The sequence below is a fragment of the Musa acuminata genome, chromosome BXJ2-10 (assembly GCF_036884655.1).
Source record: "Musa acuminata AAA Group cultivar baxijiao chromosome BXJ2-10, Cavendish_Baxijiao_AAA, whole genome shotgun sequence".
Taxonomy (NCBI): Eukaryota; Viridiplantae; Streptophyta; class Magnoliopsida; order Zingiberales; family Musaceae; genus Musa; species Musa acuminata.
The window spans coordinates 33,140,358-33,163,599 of NC_088347.1; the positions used below are offsets into that span (position 1 = coordinate 33,140,358).

Consider the following 23,242-nt stretch of genomic DNA (forward strand, 5'->3'; position numbering starts at 1 on the left):
GCCCTCTCTGAATGAGCTCTTCTATTTGTCTCTTTAGTTCACGGCACTGTTCGGTGTCGTGCTCGTGTCTTTTCATGGAGAAATATTTCTGCCCGGGACGAACTTAAGGCGGGGAGGGGAGGTCCCAGGTCGGGCCTATCCAGCTTACGTCGGAGTGCGACGGGCTACTGCTGCCGGGGCGGCTCCGACTTGACTTTCTTGCGCTCCTCTTGCTTCCCGGACATCCATGCCTCCGCGGCGATGAATTGGCTGGCGCGTTGGAGCATCTCGGGGATCGTGGCGGGGGGCCGCTCTAGGAGGGACCATAAGAACCTGGAAGGACGCAGGCCTGTCATGAATGCCTGCATCAACAGAGAAGGGTGAGCGTCCGCCAGTCCTCGAATTTGGGTCGTATAACGGTTTACAAAATGGGATAGAGGCTCATCCTCCTTTTGGCGGAGCCCTAAGAGCAATGCCACGGACGGCTTTGGCCGAGCGTAGGCCAGGAAACTGAGCTCGAAGTCTCGGGCGAGTTGGTCGAAGGAGGCGACGGTCCCGGCTTTTAGGCTGCCGTACCACGCGCGAGCCGGCCCTCGTAGTGTTGTCGGGAACGCCCTGCTCATCAGGGCATCTGATGTCCCGTATAGTGCCATCTGGGCACTGAAGGCGGCCACGTGGTCAGCCGGGTCCGCGACGCCGTCATACGTATCTAGCGAGGGAAGGCAGAAGTGTGGGGGGATGGTCTGATCTTGGATCTCGAGGATGAACGGGGACCCTTGCCGTGTGTCCGTCCCGAATTCTCCCTTTGACATACGCACCTCTTGTTGTACTTCGTCCAGTCGCTGTCTGACGAGGCGCAACTGGGCTCGCAAGGCATTGGTCGAGTCGGGTGGGGCCTCGGGCTCGAGTAGGCCCGCGGTGCTTTCCGTCTCTCGGTTTCCGAGAGGGGGCGTCGAGTTTTGAGGTGATGAGAGGGGCTCGGGAAGCGGTGAGTGAATCCAGTTATGGGCTCCCTGTTGCTGGAGGACGAGTCGCGTGCGACAGGGCCCGCTGGGAGATGCTTGGAACAAGGGTCTGCACCTGCGGAGTGGGAAGCTCGGCGGCTGGGGGTCCGCCGAGGTGGGTTTGCTGACCGATCGACATTCGAACGGCCCTCCTTCTAGCGCCAATCTGTTACGGTAAGTAACTTTTTTAACCGAGGTCTGGGGGGTTTGCTCGGTTGGTTCTGGGGTCCGAATGGCTGGGATTGAGCGCGCCTCCCCTCGAGATCTGGTGGCAACCGATCGCGGGGAATTGGGCCGGTGAGGTCCGCGACGCCGGGTCTGCTTCCGCCTGATACCTGCACACAGGTCGGAGCGGTGGTTCCGCCCGACCCCTCTGACGATCAAGTTAGTTCCTCGAAGAGAGTTTTCCTGGACTCAGTCTATGAAACATAGAGGGTCTCCTTTGTTGGCGTAGTTTCTTCTGCCCTTTTGTCTAGGACTCTCCGGGGTATTTGTAGATGAGTCGGATGTTACCTGATGTGGCAGTTTGCAGGGTACCGGGGTTGCATGGTGAACGCGGCTACCGCAGGGTATGGGCACGCCTTGGTCGACACGGCTTTTCGCCTCGATCAGGGGCATGGAGTCAAATGCTGAGGTTCATTGGCCGAGGGTCAATGACGTTGGTGCACATCAAGTCGGCATTATTGCTTGCTTCCTCGATCGGCGCCCTCTTCTGGCTGGACCGATCGTGGAGGTCATCCAAGCACGACGAGTGCGGGTGTTAATGCTCGTTCCTCGGGGCACCGTGCCGCTCATGGTTGGCAGATGTCGTGGTAAGTTACGTCAAATCCGTCGCGTCACGTCAGGTCTGTTTTTACCCCTATCACTTAGTATCCTTCATTAATAGACAATTTATTGATGTTTTGTAAGTATTTTTAATTTTTTTTTAAAATATATTTATCTGTGGTTTATTCTTCTTTTATGAATCTCCCTTTCTTGGCATCATGCACTTCTAATCTTCAACTCGTCACCGTCAACGTGGTTGCTGGTGATGTCGCACCAGCTGCAAATGGTACCAACGGCCGAACTGTTTGTCTCACCGGCGCCGGAGGCTTCAACGCCTGCTGGTTGGTGAAGCTGTTCTTGGAGAAGGTTTATACTGTAAAAGGAACAGTAATAAATACAGGTGAGGTAAGTAATGATGCCCGATGAACACCTGCTTCCTTCGATTTACTTGTTACAAATTCCGTTGTTTATGGAAGAGATGATCCAAAGAATGCGCACCTCAAAGCGATGAAAGGCGCAAAAGAGGTTGAGCGTAAGCGGCCGACCTTCTCGACTTCGACGCTCTTCGCGCTGCTTTTGATTGTTGTCAGGGCGTCTTCCACACTGTTTGCCCTCTCACAGACAACGCCGTATGATTCTAATACTGAATTGTTCTATTTTCTTAAATTAAAGGAGAATGATTCATCGTTGATCATGACATGAAACCGTTGTACAATATAAATCATAGGAACAAGTAATGGCGCCGGATATTAGAGGGAGCCGACGCTAAACGCCAGTTCCGGGCAACGTGGTGAATTACCTCGACGGGTCGGTGAAGACGTCAGTGAATGCGGTGCAAGGGTACGTCGAAGTGCTGGATGTTGCCGAAGCGCACACACCGGTGTACGAGGCGGAAAGAGCCGCCGGGAAGCGCTTTATCTGCACCGACAAGGTGCTCTACCGAGAGGGCTTGATCGGATCGACGAGATGAATCCCCGGAAAATGCCATACAAGTTCTCGAACCAAGGGCCTCCAAGAGAAGGGACATCTGCCTGTCGTCCCTCGACCGCAAATTCGTGTCAGAGCTCTGATTCACCATCTTCTTCCGCCTGCATATCGGTATTCATGTCTCAATCTTTCCAAAGTTCTTAGATATACACTATATACTCATTGACCATTTACACCTGCATTCTTGAATGGGATTCTACAATAGAGAATAGAATTGTTGCATTCTTCCAAATACCTCCTGATTCAATGATATAGAGAAATAGAATTGTTCTTTGGTTCATGCTATACGAATACCAAAAATGATTCGGAATACCCAAAACCTGACCAAGTCAATATTCTGAAAGCAAACTTATAATCTGGAGAAAATTATCCAGGCCAACCAAGTAGCTAGAAAAAGCTAATGAGAGAATGAAACTATGCATGCCTCTTATAAGATAACAAACAAAGTTATAAACTACGAAAAAAGATTATTTTGCCTTGTTACAATGAAAAAAAATAAAAGTGGATAGATTTTAGTGTCAGAATATTGACTTCAGTATCGAAGGAAGACCTCATCAAATCCAATCCTTTTACTTGACTTGGAAAGTCAGAACCCACAATCAATCGACAAATTGAACCCTCAAGTGTTTTTGAAAGGCAGAGAAGGGTTTGTTGATTCTCAAGATGACCGAGTTAGACAACCAAATCTGATGTCAACTTGGACTAACGTAACCTAAATTAGATTAGAGTTCTGGTACAATTCTAGAAAAGAGTAATAATGAATAATTATTAAGAGAAACAATGAAGATTACTAGTTAACCTAACAGGTTACATTACAGAAGGTAAACGAAAGGAACAAAGAATCAGCAACATGATTTACATGATCAGAAAAGGCAATTGATAAAACCACTAATTCCATTCACAAAAATAAACCTCTTCATTCAATGAATTAACAAATGCAATCCCCCAATTCAAAATCCTTTTAAATTGATTAAAACTTATTTTGGTTGAACCACTGTATTAGGACAGTTACATGAGAGACTAGTGTTCAAATGAGAGACAAGATAAACAAAGAAGTTTATAATAGTTTTCATCATTTATAGGGATGAATAAACGAAATTATAAAATATTAAAACTAGACATTTATAGGTGGGGAAGACAAGAAATGACGTTACAAAAATAGAAAGTAAACAAGGGTAAACTTGATTTAGCATGTCCACATAAAGAAATAGACTTTTAGTTTAGAATGACATGTAGCAAGAACAAGCTAGTTGCCACCAATATGAGACTATCAATCTTGTTTGCCCTCAATTGCCAATAATTACCACCTTTTTCGTTTCTATTTCCATTGACTGTGTAATCTGCATAACTACTTCTCTTCTGAAGTATTCTATCAAAATAATAAATCAAGGTCTTCAAACATCAAACATAGGTATCCTGAACTAACTCATTGGACTAACAAATGCTCCGTCACACAAGAAAAGGAAACTCCATCATGATCACAATATTATATTAAACAATCTAACCGAAGTACCCATGTTCATGCTGTACAGACTAAAATGTCATGGAAAAGAAGTTAAATATCAACCAACCTCTTCATCCGTATCTCTAAGTATAGCTTAATACTAGTTATTTGCATGATTATCCTCATCAATTGGAAGAGATGTTATGTTTATTCCTCGAGCAATTTCCATTTTCCATAGAATGGAAGTACTTCATAGAAACAAACTGATTTCATTTTAAACATGGAGAAGACCAAAGGATATTATAAGCATTTAATGAAAGCATTTAAAGAATGAATTAAAGGAGATTATCAGATCCTACTACCAACTAATGCAGTTAAAGAATGAATTATTATTTAATGAAAGCATTTCAAGATTTTTACGTAGAAGTACATGTAAATTTTCAAATCACAGTGACATGAAAAAGAAAAAAAAAGACAATTTCAGTGAATATGTGCTGAAATCATAAAACTAATGAAAAAAAAAAGCAAAATTAATATATTATGATTGCTTCTCATTATCAGTAACCTGCTGCTGCTCTATGGTCCCCAAAATTACTGACCGAGTAATTTTACTCATGTTCTTCATTACCAAGAATGAGCAATCGTAAGATTAAGTCACATCTCAATTAATCGCTATTTATTAGCAAAATCAAATTCTACCCAAGAAAAGAAGGATATTACTTTTTAGGATTTGACTCAAATACCCTGAGAAGCCCTCATTCAAAATAAAAATAGAATTCCAATTCGTTCTTCGATGTTTCTGAATTGAAAATTTCACATAAAATTACAGGCTATGAATAATATTCCAGGCACTCAATGTCTGATAAATAACTTAACTAGGCCTTATCACGACAACACATTTCTTACTTCATAATCGAGCCTACTTGGAAACACAAAGCCAAACAAGCAAGCCGTTGATCAAAGAACATGGTGCCTATGGTTGACCAAATCAGAACCGACACTAAAGCTAGATATAGTTGTCTCGATCAACATTTCTCTAAGTTAATGAATCCAAAAAATTATATTAAGGGCAGTTTATGATTCACCACAACCGTTAAGGAAATATAACATTCGGAGAGAATGCATCAACCATGGAATGATATCGTCTTCAAGGGGCAAAAAAAGAAAATATTCAGAATGGACAACGATATCTGGATATATTCATTATGTGAGACAAACTTTCAACAGTAGCTATCCAAAAGATAAAGATGAGAGACCGCATAGATCCAAGAAATGAGTCATAGCTGCAGATCATGCGTTCATAACCAGGTAGAATCATTGCAAGAGGACTTGGAAGGAAAAGCAGCCAATGACAAGAATAGATTTAGAAAACTGTTCATGAAATATGAAACTACTACAACGATAAACTCAAGAGAGTAGCGAAAACGCATCAGAAAGAGTAGTGAAAAAGAGCTACCCTATGATAGAACACAGATCCGAATGTTTCTGCTAAGATCCACTTCTTTCTGCACCTGCTGGAGGTAAAATGAAAGGATCAGCTTGAAAATCTCGAGATCCATCTTACCATGGAGCCACAACAACTTCTGTAAAGCTACATCTGCAGATCTTATAAATCTCAAAGAACAATATACGAAAAGATGGATCCGTATGAGCAACGGTTAAGCATGATGAGAAAGAGAGGGCTGGAAGAATATAGCATCAGTCAAAGAGTGGTTTCCGATGAACAGATCCGTCCCCCAACGAGACGGATGCATCTCAAAAGTCATGCTTCCTCGCCGCTCATTCGTCACACAGATTTCCCATCTCGATTCAATGTACAGATAGCCCACAGACGAAGCATGCCGAAATGAGAAGCAAAGAAAAGCAGAAACGAGGTAGATTGAGAATGGAAAGAAAGTACCATAAACATGCCCTAATAGTTCATGTACCGAGTACTTCCCCTTCACCTTGGAAATCCGTCCTTTCGCCATGGTTATCCGGGCCAGATGAGACACCTGATAGTAGACAGATGTAGACAAGTCCAGGAACAGAAACAGAGAAAAATATAAACAGATCATCCAGTAAATAAGATAAAACAACAGGATCTCAGTTTCCAGAGAAAAAAGAAATGAACTCCACTCGCTCGTGGCATCTCTCCAGAGAGAGACCAGAAGTCCACCGCCCACCAACCTCTCTCCTCTCTAATCGACACTTGTTTTCAACCTACTTTAGAGCATGCTACAAGTGTTCGGTGCTGTGCTGTTGTGGGAGAGAAAGAGATAGGGTGAGCCGACAGAAAGAGAAATGAGCACGCAACAGGAACGGCATCAGATCGATGCAATCACCGCTGTGTGCTCACTCTCTTCTGTCAGCCCACATACCGTTCACGCAAAACAAACGTAAAAAGAGAGAGAGATGAGACTTCCTTAACACCAAAAACTCAGCAAATCTGATGATTTCAGAGATGAGGGGAGGAGGAGGATCCAGATCCGATCGATCCTCTTCTCTCTTTGCTTCGCCCCCTTGTTCTTCCTCCTCATTATATAGAGCAGCTTCGATCTAGGGTTGCCAGTCTCCACCGTCACCGAACCCCACTTCGTGGGTTCGCACGTGTGCCCTGTAACCATCCCGTCAAGAAGGCTAACGACGAGGCCACTCCTCTCTCTCCCGTAGACGTTCTGTTACATGGAAAGAAGGGAACATGTACGCCTGTCGACCGCTGATTGGTTCAACATCGTTCTTTGTGTACGCCCAACAACAGCAGTACGTTTGTGCGCATGATCAACCGTCGATTCGCGTCCTCGGCGAAAGAATAGGCTTCGCGTCCGCAACTACTCTCCCCACGAGCGTCACTCTCGCGGACCCCGCGAGGTGCGTCTGTGGTGGCAACGTGGCGGGCACGTGTAACGGGACGCAGCATCAAACCACAGCCGTTTGATTTGACCGGAATCGAATCATGGGCTTGATTGGACCACGAGAGAGCACGAGAGTGACAGGATCAAGACGGTCGTCTTTCTACGTGGTTTTGTTCACCGATTTATTAGTAGTTTAACTCGGCTGCTTAGAAGGACGTGAGATTGCTTTAGATTCGGAGCGAGGAAATGTCACTTTGATGAATGAGCTTTGGATATGTTGAGGTGCTCAAGTCAATGGTCAATGCAAGGAAGCCCATTTGGCACTCCAACAAGAATTCTCTATATGGAACATCGAATCCTTCTCGCTAAGCACTGTTACAGAATTGGAATCCAGCTTTCTTCTGCTTGGATTCATTTCTTACTGCATTTTAAGACCAAAGCATCAACTAGCATGAATTTTTCTGGAGAGAGATGTATATATACTTATAATTATACAATTATAATCTCTAGGAAACTCAATGATCAACCTGTTATCTTTTATTTATTCTTCTTCTTCTTCTTCTTCTTCTTCTTCTTCTTCACTAGTTATAGGAGAGACACCGGAGATGAATGAATTAAGAATCTAAAAGCTGCTGCTATTGGAGGAAAATCACTATGGATGATTAACTTTGAGATGTTCCGACAAATTATATATTTCATGACATGAACAGTACAGCAAATATTCTTGAAGGATGCTCTACTATCTTTACAATAGTTGAATACTTGTGTTCTTGGTATCTTCCTGAAAGAGACTGGAAAACCCTGTGATAGGCAAATGTCTTCTTATGAATGTCATGATTTAAGATAATGATCCAAGCTACAAGTCAAACTCTCGAGAGGGAGCATTGACTTTTGGGTATCACAATCCCATTATTTCTTGCAATTGTAACTCGAGAAATCCGAGTTACAGGTTTGTGAAACTGATAACTTTCTTAGATATAAGCCTAATCTTTCTTCCAACTCTGTGTTCGAAACTTATCCAAAAGGTTCCTAGCAATTCAAGTTCCATATATTAAATTTGAGTAGATTTGAGTCATGAGAAAACTGCTCCAATGGATTTGCATGTCAAAATAGTTGAATTCTCATTGCATAGCACAAAAATTATTGGAACAACAGTTGGTCGTTGGAGTCCAGAAGAAATTAGGGGAATGCCTATATATTGCACAGACAGCTTCCCGTCTAAAAGGCAGCAAGTGCTGATAACACCTTCTACCTCACAGACTTCTTCATGGCATGGGCTTATGACTGAAGCCAATGTAAAAGTGGCTCCTAGTGTTCTTGCTTGGACGGTTCTGGTAAATGCTTTACATGACACATTCATGGGATTCTCTAAGCACTGAAACTTATATTTTATGGTTCATATGCAAAAAGAAAGGAGAGAAAGAAAAGAGTCCTTGATACTGTAACTTTTTATCCTGTAATATATCATGAGAACCCTTAACTCATATACCATCAGTTTGGAATCTATTACTTCACGTTTTTTCATGGCCCAGTTCATGAAATCAACAGAATAACGGCTTGGTCACCATCTCAAAGTCGAACTAATGCTGAGACCACAAATGGAATTCCAAAAGCATTACTTTAGGGTTCTCTGTGGATCACAGTTCCCTAGGGTTTGCTGTGTTTGGCCATATCTTGGGCATCATTATTCCTTCAAGACTGCATCTGGCCTCAGAAAGTTGTAGAAGAGACATGACTGATAGATGCATGTTGTTTTATTCGGTTCATCGCATGCTGAAAAATGCTTTCACTGACAGTGGAAGTATCAGGTAAAGTTTATCTATACAACTTACACTTTTGTGTCTATAAATATGATTTCCAAACTAATATGAACTAAAAGAATGTGTCTCTCCTATAGATTCACCAGAATACTGTTTCATGTCAGTGATTCAAGTTTTATATGTCTTCTCCTTAGCAGGCATGCAAGGATTGATCAGAAAGGTGAGGCCATCATGTTGCAGTGCTCCACGATGGTCTTCTTTGTGGGTTGGCGGGGGTCAATAATGCGCCTTGGAGCTATGCAGGGAGTTGAGTGGGGTAGGGATCATTTGATTGATGCAAGTTGAGAAAGGATTAAAAGGATTAATTTAAATAAATTAGTTTTTTTTTCTTTTTTTACGAAGGGTAAGTGATGAAAATAAGATTCGAGCTTAGGACATTGTGATATATCGTCAAAGCATTTCAGTATTTAAAGAAGATTCAAGCTTAGGATGACATATCGTCAAAGTAAGCGGTAAGTATTCAATATGTATTCGAAGAAGGTTTTACATCTTCCTAATGGTAGGACTTTCTTAATTAAGATGCTTAATTATTTGGAGCACATAAATACATCCAATTATTATGGGCTTTGATCCACTTAATATACGTATTGCTTTGATCCACATGAAGCAACGTGTATTCAACACAGCAAACGCTGGACCTGCTCCTTGCGAGGTCCAAACTCGATGAACGATTACAAGGCCTGCCCGAAGTGATGGAAGGATTCGATTACCCCATGCGCTGTTCACAGAAATGTTGGTCGTATTCCATGGCAAAAGCTAATGCAATTCACAGTAGGGCGAAACGATTGCTTGATGTCCAGCATTAGCTTTCAGCATCAGAACCAGTTCACAGACTGTACTGGCGGATCACATGCAACCCATATGAACTCACCAGAGCAGCCACCACTTGGCTGTTCCATGCAGGAAAAAGAAGGCAGGCCATGGAGATCCATCCAAAGCAAGGAAGGATGCTCTGTTGGTTCGAGGCTCGAGGGGACCGAAAGCTACTCTGAGCCCTGCTGCTGTGACCTGAGGACAGAGGCGGAGCGTGTTATGGCCTCCTGTCGCGGGACATGACTCCCGGGCCTTGGAAGGACGTGAATCGAGCTGGTGATCGACCACTGTGCTGCACCTGTGTGCGCGAGAAGTATCATGCCATTTGGAGTCTAAGCTGAGATGGCTTCAGGGTCAATTATTGGACTGAGCATCCGAAGGAAGATGAGGGGAGGATGAACGGCTTTCAGGTGTGGGTTTCTTTTGAATGCATCTGAAGGGAAATAGACGATTCACTTTCGTGTGTCATGATGCTTCCTGTCGCAGTGACCTTCTCATCAACTGCATCTCCATATGATCACGACACACTTCCTCTTGATATCAACAGCATACTTCAACGTCGTCAGCCGAGTATGTTCACAGAACAAGGCAGAGGGAAAAAGGAGCTCTTACTCAGCAAGAATGCGATGCTTATCCGCCACGGAATATGAGACACCACACGGTGCGTGCGATAGATACGACACACTAAATGATGCACATGCGGATCGTCGAGCGATGGTAAGGGGAGCGACCACAGAGATACCTCTGTCTTCTCCATTCTAGCACGCAACTGCGACCTGCAAAGCGATGTGAGGAACAGAACAACAATGGAGAAATGCACGGTGTAATTCCCGAACGGTGGGCCAAAACGGAGAATAGACAGAGAGACTATTGTCCAAATTAATATATAATATTAACAGTAATAATAATAATAATAATTAGTGGTAGACAAGATGGGCCCACCGATCAAGAGGCCGTGGATCGAGAATCAACGGTGGCGGCGGGGGCCGCCCACTCGATGTCCTTGAGCGCCGGGCGGAGTTGGTCGCAGCAGAAGCTCTGGTATTCGAGGGTATCACCGCCGGCCTTTCTCACCTCCACCATCCGCACCGAAGGCGCCACCGCCAGGATCTCCGCGGCAACAGCCAGCCGCCCCTTCCGCCCGCTCTCCGGCCCCTCCAGCCGTACCGCCGCGGCACCGCTCCTCGTCACCCGGAAACTTCCCCCGGCCCGCGCCGCCACCCCCTCCAGCCGCGCCACGATCCCCTCGGCCGTCTCCCTTGTCGCGAACCGCATCCCGTCGTCCCTGCGCCCCCGCCCCTCCTTCTCGAACAGGGGCGACAGGTCGAACCCCTGCGACAGCGAGATCAGGTGGAAGGCGTTCAGTGTCTCCGGCTCGTCCGCCGTCGCCTCCTGTTTCTTCCCCTTCTCACCCGCCTCCTCCGTGGCAGACGTTGGTCGCGGAATCGGCGTCTTCTTGAACCAGGTCATCTCCACCAGCTTCGCCACCGTTATCCGCGTGCTGGGGTTGGGGTCGAGAAGCTTCGTGACGAGCCGGCGGGCGTCGGAGGAGAACCACGGCGGGCAGCGGAAGTCCCCGCGGTGGATCTTCCGGTACATGGTGACGAGGTTGTCGTCCTGAAAGGGAAGGTAGCCAGCGAGCAGGACGAAGAGGATGACGCCGCAGGACCAGAGGTCGGCCTTGGCGCCGTCGTAGCCCCTCTTGCCAATGACCTCCGGCGCCACGTACGCCGGCGTGCCACACGCGGTGTGCAGAAGGCCATCTGCGCGGGCGTGGTCGGACAAGGCGCTGAGCCCGAAGTCGGCGACCTTGAGGTCGCCGGCGTCGTCCAGGAGTAGGTTCTCGGGCTTAAGGTCGCGGTGGTACACCCCGCGGCCGTGGCAGAAGTCGACAGCGTAGACCAGCTGGCGGAAGTAGCGGCGGGCTGCGTCCTCGCGAAGGCGGCCGGTACGGGCGATGCGGGCGAATAGCTCGCCACCGCGGACTAGCTCCATGGCGAAGAAGATGCGGGAGCGAGTGGCCATCACCTCGTGGAGTTCTACGATGTTAGGATGACGAACAACCCGCATGACAGCGATCTCCCGCTTCACCTGCTCGGCCATCCCCGCGCGGAGCACCTTCTCCTTAGCCACCACCTTCATGGCGACGCTCGCCCCGGTGCGGAGGTCGCGGGCGGCGTAAACCTTAGCGAAGGTGCCGTGCCCGAGCACGCGCCCGAGCTCATAGCGGCCACGCAGCACGCCTTTGCCCTCGGACTCCGGGGGCAGTTCCAGTTCCTCCATGCACACAGCTCGCCAAGCGTCTACCTCGATTCCTCACGCAGAAACAGAAGAGAAAAGAAGGGAGCAAGAAGAGGAGGAAGAAGAAGAAGAAGAAGAACACCTGGCTACCCGTCTTCGACGTGCTTGCGGTGGCAGCTGCGGCCGGCGTGCTGCTTGCGCTTGCAAGCGAGATCAGGGCTTGATCTCCTCGTCATGCTGCGTCATTCCCTGCAGGCGTCAGTCCGGTAGAGAGAGGAGAGAGCTTCACAGGGCGGCTTGCTCCTCCCTGCAAATTTATGTTGTCGAGTCGTAAACTGAGAGGTGAGGGATGGATGGAGACCTGTGTCGGAGATACATATACGTAGAGGAATACCTGTTGCTTTCATTCTTTTAAAGGCGTCGCTGATGACGCGACAGGTTGGCGTAGGAATGAATGTTGGCAGTACTTTTTTTATATGATATGATGAATCAATCAATTAAGTTCTTTTATTAACATATAAAATAATTTTATATTTTTATTCCTAAAATATTATTATTATTATCTTTCTATATATATATATATATATATATATCCTTTACTACAACATAGTTGGAGAAGTACTCAAAGGTCAGGTTATATGACTTTAGATGGCTTCAAATGCTATCGTAGTCTTACGTGTGTGGATAGTGCGATCTAAAACCATAAATTCCCCTTTGCTTTTCGACTTGGAATTCATGCCAAACTCACATGTGGAGATCCATAAAGTTCGAGGTTGGGAAGGATATGCCCTCCGAAATGTACTTTCACTGGCTTTTCTTTTGCCCATTACATCATAGATAGTCTCTGCCGATCGAGCACCAGACTTCTTCTTCTTCTTCCCATCCTACCAAATGGATCAGATAAATTGGACCGAACTCAACTCGGACGTTCCTTGATTCCCTTGTCGTAACTTTGTTATGTATACAAAATAATCTACCGAAGCTTAAATTATTGATATTAGGATTATCAAATCTTAATAGACCAACTCAACTCAGATGATTACTTATTTCTCATATGAAATTACACTTGGGGTATTACAATTTAATTTATTTAAAAGATTAACATCCTTACCAATGAAAAAATATAATTAGAATAAAATTTTATCATAATGCATACGAGGCCTAACTCAGTGATAGCTCAATACTGATTTTAATACCATAGGTATTTTCTTTCTAATCGAGCTTTTCGATCAATATCAAATCAATTTTAATATTATTTATTATCATCTTCTTGATATAATAAGTCATTAATTTTTTTAAATCCGAATCGATGATCTAAAATATTAAACTTTCAAGTTATCGATAATGGATCACTCGACTCACATATATGGAATATATAAGCCTAAGATGGTTATATAAGATTGATGGTGGAGTCACATCCATCTCGATTACTCTCCAAAAGATGCAATTGACATGGCAAACCTAACCATTCGCTTTTGAAGTCATTAATTCCATTCTTGACTAGGGAAGTGCATTCAATGAAATCGCCATCAAGTTTGGCAGATGGCTGCGTCCTCATCGCTTGGGGGAGCACTGTTGGGAGATGTGTGGGTGAGCGTGTTTGTGTTCTTCCCTCTAATTAGAATGGACATCATAATATTGCGATAAACAACTTTTTAAGTCGTGGCCTCGGGGCCGACGCGGCTCGGTTCGAGTCCGGAAGGCGGGGATCTCCCTGGGGGCACTCCTCGAGGTCTCCCGGTCGGCAGGAAGCCCCGTCGCAGTGCCTGGGAGAGTCGACCCCGTATGGCACCTGCACAAAGGTCGAGCCGAGGCGCTCGGCCCGACCCCTCCGACGACCAAGTTAGAGGAAGATGTGGAGGGGGTTTCAAGAGAAGAGTAGAAGTTGTAGTCCCCCACACCGTTCAGAATGTGAGGGTATTTATAGGGGAGCTTACTGTTCCTTGATGTGCCGGCTTGCAGGGGGCAGGCTGGTAGCGTCTGACAGCATGTTGGCGTGGCGTGTAGAACCGGGCTTGAGCAGGGCGTCAGTGTGCCTCGGTCGGCGCCCGGTCTGCGTTGACCTGGGGGTGTGAGGCTTTATTTAGGGCAGCTGATGGCATCCGAGTCTTGTCACCATTTTTTCCCTTATCATATTCCCCCCGGAAGAAGCTATGCGTCGGGAGTCCGATGCATGGCTTTAGCTTTCAGGTGGGTTGGACGCGCTAGTGTATCCCGAGGAGTATGAGGGTCGAGGAGCCCGATGCAAGCGGGTGAACCACGCAGGTGTGTCCCGGGATCCAGAGAGCCGGGGAGCACGACGCAGGCGGGTGAACCGCGCAGGTGTGTCCCGGGATTCGGAGAGCCAGGGAGCACGACGCAGGCGGGTGAACCGTGCAGGTGTGTCCCAGGATCCGGAGGGCCGAGGGGCACGACGTAGGCGGGTGAACCGCGTAGGTGTGTCCCGGGATCTGGAGAGCCGGGGAGCACGACGCAGGCGGGCTAGCCGCACAGGTGTATCCTGGGTGGCGTAAAGCAGAAGAGCCGAGGAGCACGACGCTGGCGGGCTGGCCGCGCAGGCGTGTTCGCGAGGGCCATGTGGCCGAGTAGCACAACGCAGGCGGGCAGGCCGCGCAGGTCTGTCTCGGGAACATGGGGCCAAGGAACACGGCGCAGGCGGGCTGGGGCCGCGCAAGTGTGGTCTCGGGTGGCGTGAAGCCGAAGAGTCGAGGAGCACGACGCAGGCGGGCAGACCGCGCAGGCGTGTTTACGAGGGCCATGCGACCGAGTAGCACGACGCAGGCGGGTAGGCCGCGCAGATCTGTCTCGGGAACATGGGGCCAAGGAACACGGCGCCGGCGGGCTGGGGCCGCGCAGGTGTGGTCTCGGGTGGCGTAAAGCCGAAGAGCCAAGGAGCACGACGCAGGTGGGCAGACCGCGCAGGCGTGTTCGCGAGGGCCATGCGGTCGAGTAGCACGACGCAGGCGGGCAGGCCGCACAGGTCTGTCTCGGGAACATGGGGCCAAGGAACACGGCGCAGGCGGGCTAGGGCTGCGCAGGTGTGGTCTCGGGTGGCGTAAAGCCGAAGAGCCGAGGAGCACGACGTAGGCCGGCAGACCGCGCAGGCGCATTCGCGAGAGCCATGTGGCCGAGTAGCACGACGCAGGCGAGCGGGCCGCGCAGGTCTGTCTCGGGAACATGGGGCCAAGGAACACGACGCAGGCGGGCTGGGGCCGCGCAGGTGCCGCTCAGGGGGGTAGGCCGCGCTGAGGTGGGCTCGGCCGTCTATGGCCGAGGGATAAGGCAAAAAGCCGGGGGACTCGATTCAAGCGGGCAGACCGCGCTGAGGTGCATCTCGGCGGTGCGGCCAAGGGACACCGCTCAGGCGGGCAGACCGCGCTGAGGTGAACTTGGGAGCGTATTGTCATGACCTTAGCTGGAATTGCCTAAGGCGTGAGGCACCCTTGCGGCCAAAGACGCGAACTTAGCTTGCGTTGCCTAAGTCGCGAGTTACCCTTGTGGCAAAGACGCAAACTTAGCTTGCGCTGCCTAAGTCACGCTTCACCCTTGCGATCTTGCTCCGCAAGGATCAGCCCACTTTGTAACCTCTCGCAAGTCCCTAAGGACCTGTAAAAGAGAAAGAAGTTAGTTCGAAAGAACGAGCAACGGACAAGTCCCGAAGTCTCGCGAAAATGGGAAGCTTTACAAGCAATTCGATGAACACCCTATGTGCACAAGAGAAAAGAGGGAGAGGGAGAAAAACAAGGCTTTCAAGGATGAACGAATAGCTGCAAGCCCACAAACAGTCGCTCACCTGGTCCCGGGAGCAAAGACAAGTTCCCGTAAAGGTCACGTGCGAACTTGCGAAAGAGATCTCAACGCCCGGTATATAACCGAAGCCCCATCCAGCCATGTGCCACCCGGGGGGTTCCTGGGGTCTGAGATGGCTGACGTTTTGGTGAGCGGAGGCAGTTCTCCGCTCACCTCCCGCGGCACGCGAAAACGGAGCTGTTTTGGGCTGTTTTGGGGTTGTTTTGCTCGGTTCGGTGAGCGGTCGCTTTGCAACGCTGCAGCTTGTTCGAACTTACATATTTGCAAGCAAAATGACCCAAAACTAAGAGAAAACATGCTGCCAAGTAGCTGTACATGCAGGTGTGAGCGACGAACGGTTCGTTGAACGGAGTTGTTGCGGGTGCGCGACGACCGTTCGTGACAGTATGGCCGAGAAGCTCGGCGCAGGCAGGCTGCGGCCGAGCGACACCGCTCAGGCGGGCAGGACGCTCTGAGGGGAGCTCGGCAGTGTGTTGCCGAGGGGCTCGGCGCAGGCAGGCTGTGGCCGAGTGACACCGCTCAGGCGGGCAGGACGCTCTGAGGGGAGCTCGGCAGCGTGTTGTCACGAACGGTCGTCCAGTGGCACCGACACCAACTTCGCTGCGTGCATAAACTCCATTCCAAGAATCACTTGGAAGTCGTCCAGTGGCACGGCCATCATGTTGGTGTTTCCGCTCCAAGTTCCTATTTTGATGGGAACTCCCTTCGCCAACCCGGAGATTCGCTTGGCCTCCGAGTTCACCGCCTTCATTCGACTTGGGCTCTTCTCCAAGGTCAACCCAAGTCGCTGTGCTTCACGATCGGCTATGAAGTTGTGGATAGCACCCGTGTCCACCATTGCACGGGTCGTTTGGCCATTCAGCTTGATGTCCACATACATCAGTTCACTACTTCCTGCTTTTAGTACCTTGATCTTCATGTTCTCCCCCACTTAACCCCGCATAGCGTTCAACAGACGCATTGCTCCCATTCGGGGTCCTTGTGACTCCTCATCATCGCTGCTGGATTCAGAACTGCTTGAGCTAAGAGCAACAGCTTTGCCCTTGTCCGATCGGGGAGGGTGGATGGAAGCTGTCAAAGCATTGAGTGCCTGTTTCTGTGGGCACTCCCTTACCATGTGCGGTCCTCCGCACAAGAAGCATCCTCCAGGTTTTGAGGCCTTGCCTTTAGGGTTCGGCCCTTTGTGGGAGCTCTTCTTCTTTTGTTCGCCCCCGAGCTCCTTCCCTTGAGAATGTTTTGGAGGGCGATTTCCTAAAGATTGTTTCCTTCTCGCTGGGTCTTCAGAGGAAACAAAGTCAATGAGCCTTTCTGCAGCGGCAATTGCCCCGACCACATCTGTAACATTCCTTCGATTTAGCTCCTGTTGAGCCCATGGTTTCAAACCATCGAGGAAGCTGAACAACTTGTCCTTCTCGGACATATCCTGTATGTCCAACATTAATGCAGAAAACTGCTTCACATAGTCTCGGATGGTGGTACTTTGGCGGAGTTGTCTCAACTTCCTTCTTGCGATGAACTCTGTGTTCTCTGGTAGGAACTGAGTTCTCAACTCTCGCTTCAAGTCTTCCCATGTGTCGACTCAACACCGGCCTTGTTGGATCTCCTCCCAACGAGTTCGCCACCAAAGTTTCGTATCTCCGTTCAGATACATTATTGCTATAGAAACTTTGGTATCTTCAGAATCGGGCCTCGTAGCTCGGAAGTATTGCTCCATGTCGAACAGAAAGTTCTCGAGCTCCTTGGCATCTCTGGCCCCTCCATATCCATGAGGCTCAGGTGCCCTCAAATTTTGTGGCGGTGCCGCGCAGGTGTTGCCTCCTCCCGCATTTAGTGTTCTTGTAAGCATGGCCACCTTTGCAGTGAGTTCCGCCACAACATCCTGTAAGTGTTGCACGGAGTCTTTGGTGTCATCAGACAGTCGATCGACTAGGGCCTCGACCTTGTCGATCCTAGACTCCGCTTCCTCTTGCGAGCTCTCTACCCCAACAAGTCTTTGTTGGTCATGGTAGAGTTCCTCCATGCTCGCTTCCAGAACATCCAGGCGGGTCTCCGCCGTCGTGAGTCTCTCCTTATGACTCTTTTTCCCAGTTAGCGCACCAGATTGCGCTTCCTCCGCTCGCGGAGAGTTGCCAACTTCTCGCTCGTCCTGTTCACTGCCGCGCTCCTCTTGAGCGGCTCCAACAGCATGCGAGCGAGTGTGCACATGCAGCCCACCTGCGGCTGCTTGGGGCAAGGGTCCAGCTTGCCCCGTCTTGCTTGATTCACCACGATGCTTTGCCATGGCGAAGTTGCGAAGTTCGTTCGCTGTTCGATCGAAGAGCTTGCTGGCTCTGATACCATAATGTCACGACCTTAGTTGGAATTGCCTAAGGCGTGAGGCACCCTTGCGGCCAAAGACACGAACTTAGCTTGCGTTGCCTAAGTCGCGTGTCACCTTTGTGGCAAAGACGCGAACTTAGCTTGCGTTGCCTAAGTCGCGCTTCGCCCTTGCGATCTTGCTCCGTAAGGATCAGCCCACTTTGTAACCTCTCGCAGGTCCCTAAGGACCTGTAAAAGAGAAAGAAGTTAGTTCGAAAGAACGAGCAACGGACAAGTCCTGAAGTCTCGCGAAAAGGGAAGCTTTACAAGCAATTCGACGAACACCCTGTGTGCACAAGAGAAAAGAGGGAGAGGGAGAAAAACAAGGCTTTCAAGGATGAACGAACAGCTGCAAGCCCACAAACAGCCGCTCACCTGGTCCCGGGCGCAAAGACAAGTTCCCGTAAAGGTCACGTGCGAACTTGCGAAAGAGATCTCAACGCTCGGTATATAACCGAAGCCCCATCCAGCCATGTGCCACCCGGGGGATTCTTGGGGTCTGAGATGGCTGACGTTTTGGTGAGCGGAGGCAATTCTTCGCTCACCTCCCGCGGCACGCGAAAACGGAGTTGTTTTGGGCTGTTTTGGGGCTGTTTTGCTCGGTTCGGTGAGCGGTCGCTTTGCATCGCTGCAGCTTGTTCGAACTTACATATTTGCAAGCAAAATGACCCAAAACAAAGAGAAAACATGCTGCCAAGCAGCTGTACATGCAGGTGTGAGCGACGAACGATTCGTTGAACGGAGTTGTTGCGGGTGCGCGACGACCGTTCGTGATAGTCTGGCACCTGCACAAAGGTCGAGTCAAGCGCCTCAGCCCGACCCCTCCGACGGCCAAGTTAGAGGAAGATGTGGAGGGGGTTTCAAGAGAAGAGTAGAAGTTGCAGTCCCCCACACCGTTCAGAATGTGAGGGTATTTATAGGGGAGCTTACTGTTCCCTTATGTGTCGGCTTGCAGGGGGCAGGTTGGTAGTGTCTGACAGCATGTTGGCGTGACGTGTAAAATCGAGCTTGAGCAGGACGTCAGTGTGCCTCGGTCGACGCCCCGATCTGTGTTGACCTGGGGGTGTGAGGTTTTATTTAGGATGACGGATGGCATCCGAGTCATGTCGTTTTATTTAGGATGATCGATTCCCCCTGTTGTTCCGATCGAAGAGTACACGTTCCGATGGGTGGGTTGGACAATGCGTCGAGGCTGTCAACTCACCCACCCATCAAATCATTGTCTGCAATCCACTTTGCATGGTCTTGTGGGCTCTCCCAAACGTCTCATCACCTCACATGAACCCTTTCCAATATTAGTTCGATATAGTTGGAGACAACATAATAGTTTCAAGATTAGTTTAGGTGTGAGTCCTCAATCAGGGAGTAGGTGAATTGACCCTGATGGTGACATGGTATCATGCGATGGGACCCACTAAAGTTTGCATTGAATCAAGCTCGTATAAGGTTTTGACTAATTAAGCTCCGCAAGTATTTTCTTTAGGGTAGATTCAAATAATTTATTTGGATATATATATATATATATATATATATATATATATATATATATCTTACGATTTTGATGGGGAGAGGCATAGCAGAAAAATAATTCAAATACTTTTTTTCTCTCATATATTTAAAGAAATAAGGAATTTCGAGCTTAAGTTAATTTAAGATTATTTTTATGTAATTAAATATTTAAAATGTTTTCTATGGTATTATAAATCAAAATGTCGAACTAAATAAATATTATATTGGTTCTTCTTCTAATTTATATTTGATTATTTATTTTTAGACATTTTTGTCTTGCATCTACACTCAAAAGAAATAAAATGTCCATTTTGTGAGCTATAGTTTTATTTATATGAGATAATATATGTTTCCTACTTAGGAACTTGCTTGGGTTCAACTTCTCGACTGAGCTCCTCCGCATCGACATCTCTACTTAGTCGTCATAAATAGTGGGTTCAATTAGTGATGAAAAATTCTAGAGTGAGAATCCGTCCACCCATGATTGATGAGGTCCTAAAGGCAAACATGAGGTCCGTCCACCATGTCAAGCATTCATGATTTGTTTCAGTGACACCCACACCAATTTGGCATGGCTTGAGCAAATCATGGACTCGGATGTTACACTCATGTCACCTATGCTGTTCTCCGTTCATATTATCCATCAAATAATTGATGAATTGTTAGGTTCATGAATCTTATAATGATTGTATAATGCCTTGCTCATATTTCTACCGATATGTTATAAAACATTGCGATGAACAATAAATACACTTAGAAAAAGAAAATTTAGAACATTTGACGATGTGGTCAATAATTAAATCAACAAGTTATTATCCATCGATTGATTGTTAATAGGGTCTATATCGAATTGTATTAACATATCGACGCACAGTACGATATGATATATTAATAAATCGATACGCATCGATTATATTGATTCCTTATTAAATCGATATATACGGACTCAAAGTCTTGAGTCTAATCGCTTTAATGCTGGATCCTCTATAAATAAAGGATTCATATAATGTTCTAGACATATAATCAAGAGGAGAAATAAGGTAGAGCCAAAAAGGAAAAGTGATTTACTAATATGAGTTTTTAGTTTTGAAATGTCTCTACTCTCTTATATATATTTTAATAAAGATTAATCATTTGTTGTTGTGGTAATATATAATATATTTTATATATGATAAATGAAAAGTGATATATGATAAACGAACCCACTATTATTATGCTTATGAAAGAAAAAACAAATTGAAGCTATAGAATGAATTAAACAGCATCATGGATCACAAGTGATCTATGATATCAAGGAAAGACATGGAAGAACAGGTGGACATGAATCTAAACCTAAACAATGAAGCTCCTTGAATGAGAAACCTAAACTGGCATCATACTCGATAACGCTATCAGGATCAAACGAACTGATTTCTGATAGGAAAGGAAATTTAGTGGATATCAATCACACTAGCAAATACATTTCAGAATCTGACAACTGATGTATCCCTGATCAGCCGACTCATTCCTGCTCTTCTACTTTTGGCGTCTGAGAAAGAAGAAGAAGAAGAAGAAGCAGAACAACATGCAGCAGGTCCTACCATGCCATCAGTCTATCATCTGCATTCACTGTCAGTGCCTTATCCGGTTGATTTGAGAGTGACCAGAACTGCATTATTGAGGCTTACTGAGCACATTTGAGACAGTCGTAGAAGGCATCGCGTCGAGCATCTTTCTTCTTAGGACGAACTTAGGGTTCAGATCTCCGATCCGAACTCTCATCATCGTCACAGATGATATATATTATCGCAACATGACATGATCTTCTAAAAATAAAGTCCAATGTTAACTAGGTTCATAATAAATATCATTACTGAAGCTTCAACCTTTTGGAGCTAATGATATGACCTCTCTCTTTTTCTGCAAAGAAGGACATGATTGTCGTTGTTGGATCATTTGGCTGGAAAGAGCTGTTGCTGCCGAAGAAAATTGAGTGCAGAAGCAACCAAAGCTGAAGGAAACAATACCTAAACTCAAAGCCATTAATGATATCGCTCAGGCAAACCTTTAACGATCAAATATTAGTTAGGATTTGTATCCTACGTTTCACGCGACAATGACAATCAGCACTTCACCTTTTTGTTTGAAATGATTGCTGTAATGTCGTATTATTATCAGAGAGAGAGAGAGAGAGAGAGAGAGAGAGAGAGAGTATAGTCTTAAATTTCATGGAATAATTACTACACGCAACAAAGCCTTTGCTTTCGATGAGAAGGACGTGCCATAGAGGTAGCTTCTTCTCGGATGAGAAGCCACAACCAAAAGAGGTACTGTTATTGAATCAAAGAACTAAAACTCTCTAATCGCAGAACTTAATGGCTGCCAAATCTGAGACTGGCAACATCTTCTGTGTCTCTGAGGTTGATCTAAGCACCATCATCATCTTTAAGGTCTAGAGATGATCCATTTACACAATCTAACTCCAATACTGCTCATTTTACTGAAAGATTATACACTAATCAAATAGCCAATAACTGAAGCAACCAAGGAACAACTACATCACTTCTTCTGTTGGTGATTGCTTTAGATCTTCTTTTAGGGACTCATTTCAGCTGCAACATGTAGTTCTGTCAAGTCATCTGAGTACACTGTACAGACAAAGTGTACTCCTGAGAGAAAAAGAAACATCTGTTTGCTAAAGCTTCTGTCTTCCTCGATGAGTGTCAAAACATCTGTCAGTTCTGTAATGATACTTAATCAAATGACAATGAGAAACAGAAACAGAAGCAACATAGTCCTCAAGGACAATTATTCATCATATTCTGTGACACCAACCCCAATCAGGCATCAACATGAACAGATCTGTGGCCATCACCCTATGAATGACTTGAGGTTTACAGAGATCCTATTTATGAGCTGTTAAATTTTTTTGAAAAAGTATATTTTGTAAGGGAAAAGTGATTCCTAAAAAGAGATTTGTTTTATATGCAATCTTTCTTTTTATTTGGCCAAATACCCTTTTAATTACAAGTAATTCTTTTATTTTGCCTTCCTCTCTGTTCCTTTTCTTCAAACTCTTCATTACATGCTCCAAAAATTGAGGTAAATATGCTAAAGTTTGCGGTCAATCCGATGCACATATGATTGAATAGAGAATGAAAAGTAATTACACTGTAAAATCAGTAGATGTTTATTTCCAACATAATTAAACAGCAACAAGAAAATTAAGAGATAAGTTGTCATCTTGCATATAGTTTAAGGATTATTTGTAAGGAAATGTTTAAAGAAGAAAATAAAATAAAATTTATTCTCTTGTGTAGACAAAATAATCCTAATATTTCATAATTCTAATCTGATTTCCTTTTCAATCTTAATGATACAAAAATAGGCTCATCCCTTATTGTCGGAACTCACAAGCGACTGCCAGCCCTTCCAAGATGACAAATCTCTCTCTCTCTCGCTCTCCCTCTAGTTGCGTTTAAGGACTGCTTTCTCTAGTTGTTCCTGAATTATTGTGGCTCACATGGTCAACCAGATGGAGATCGGACGACATGAATTCTGTCCAATAATTCTGGAGAAAAGAGGACACTGCACGCAATGCCATTTGTTGTGCCGGCAATGATGAAGGCCTTCGGACATAAGAAACGTTGGAGGAGTCCATCACAGGGTCACCATAATAATGGAGAACACTGAGGAATA

General features: G+C 46.5%; 1 protein-coding gene and 1 long non-coding RNA gene across 4 annotated transcripts; both read right to left on the minus strand.

The window, feature by feature from the left end:
* Nucleotides 1-1,858: 1,858 nt before the first annotated feature.
* On the minus strand, nucleotides 1,859-6,663 carry LOC108951503 (uncharacterized). Of its 3 annotated transcripts, none has more exons than XR_001975935.2 (5): nucleotides 6,302-6,663; nucleotides 6,080-6,173; nucleotides 5,636-5,690; nucleotides 2,247-2,836; nucleotides 1,859-2,121 (listed from the first exon to the last, which is right to left on the minus strand). It is a non-coding gene; the product is annotated as an uncharacterized LOC108951503 (long non-coding RNA). The 3 variants fall into 3 exon arrangements; XR_010492219.1 differs by having other exon boundaries at nucleotides 5,636-5,693; XR_010492220.1 differs by lacking the exon at nucleotides 5,636-5,690 and having other exon boundaries at nucleotides 6,302-6,662.
* A 2,955-nt stretch (nucleotides 6,664-9,618) lies between these two features.
* Nucleotides 9,619-12,241, minus strand: LOC135625276 (CBL-interacting protein kinase 6-like). Its single transcript, XM_065129834.1, has 2 exons — nucleotides 10,589-12,241; nucleotides 9,619-10,422 (listed from the first exon to the last, which is right to left on the minus strand). The coding sequence occupies exon 1, from the start codon at nucleotides 11,927-11,929 to the stop codon at nucleotides 10,592-10,594; it is 1,338 nt and encodes a 445-aa protein (XP_064985906.1). The 5' UTR covers nucleotides 11,930-12,241; the 3' UTR covers nucleotides 9,619-10,422; nucleotides 10,589-10,591.
* Nucleotides 12,242-23,242: the final 11,001 nt, after the last annotated feature.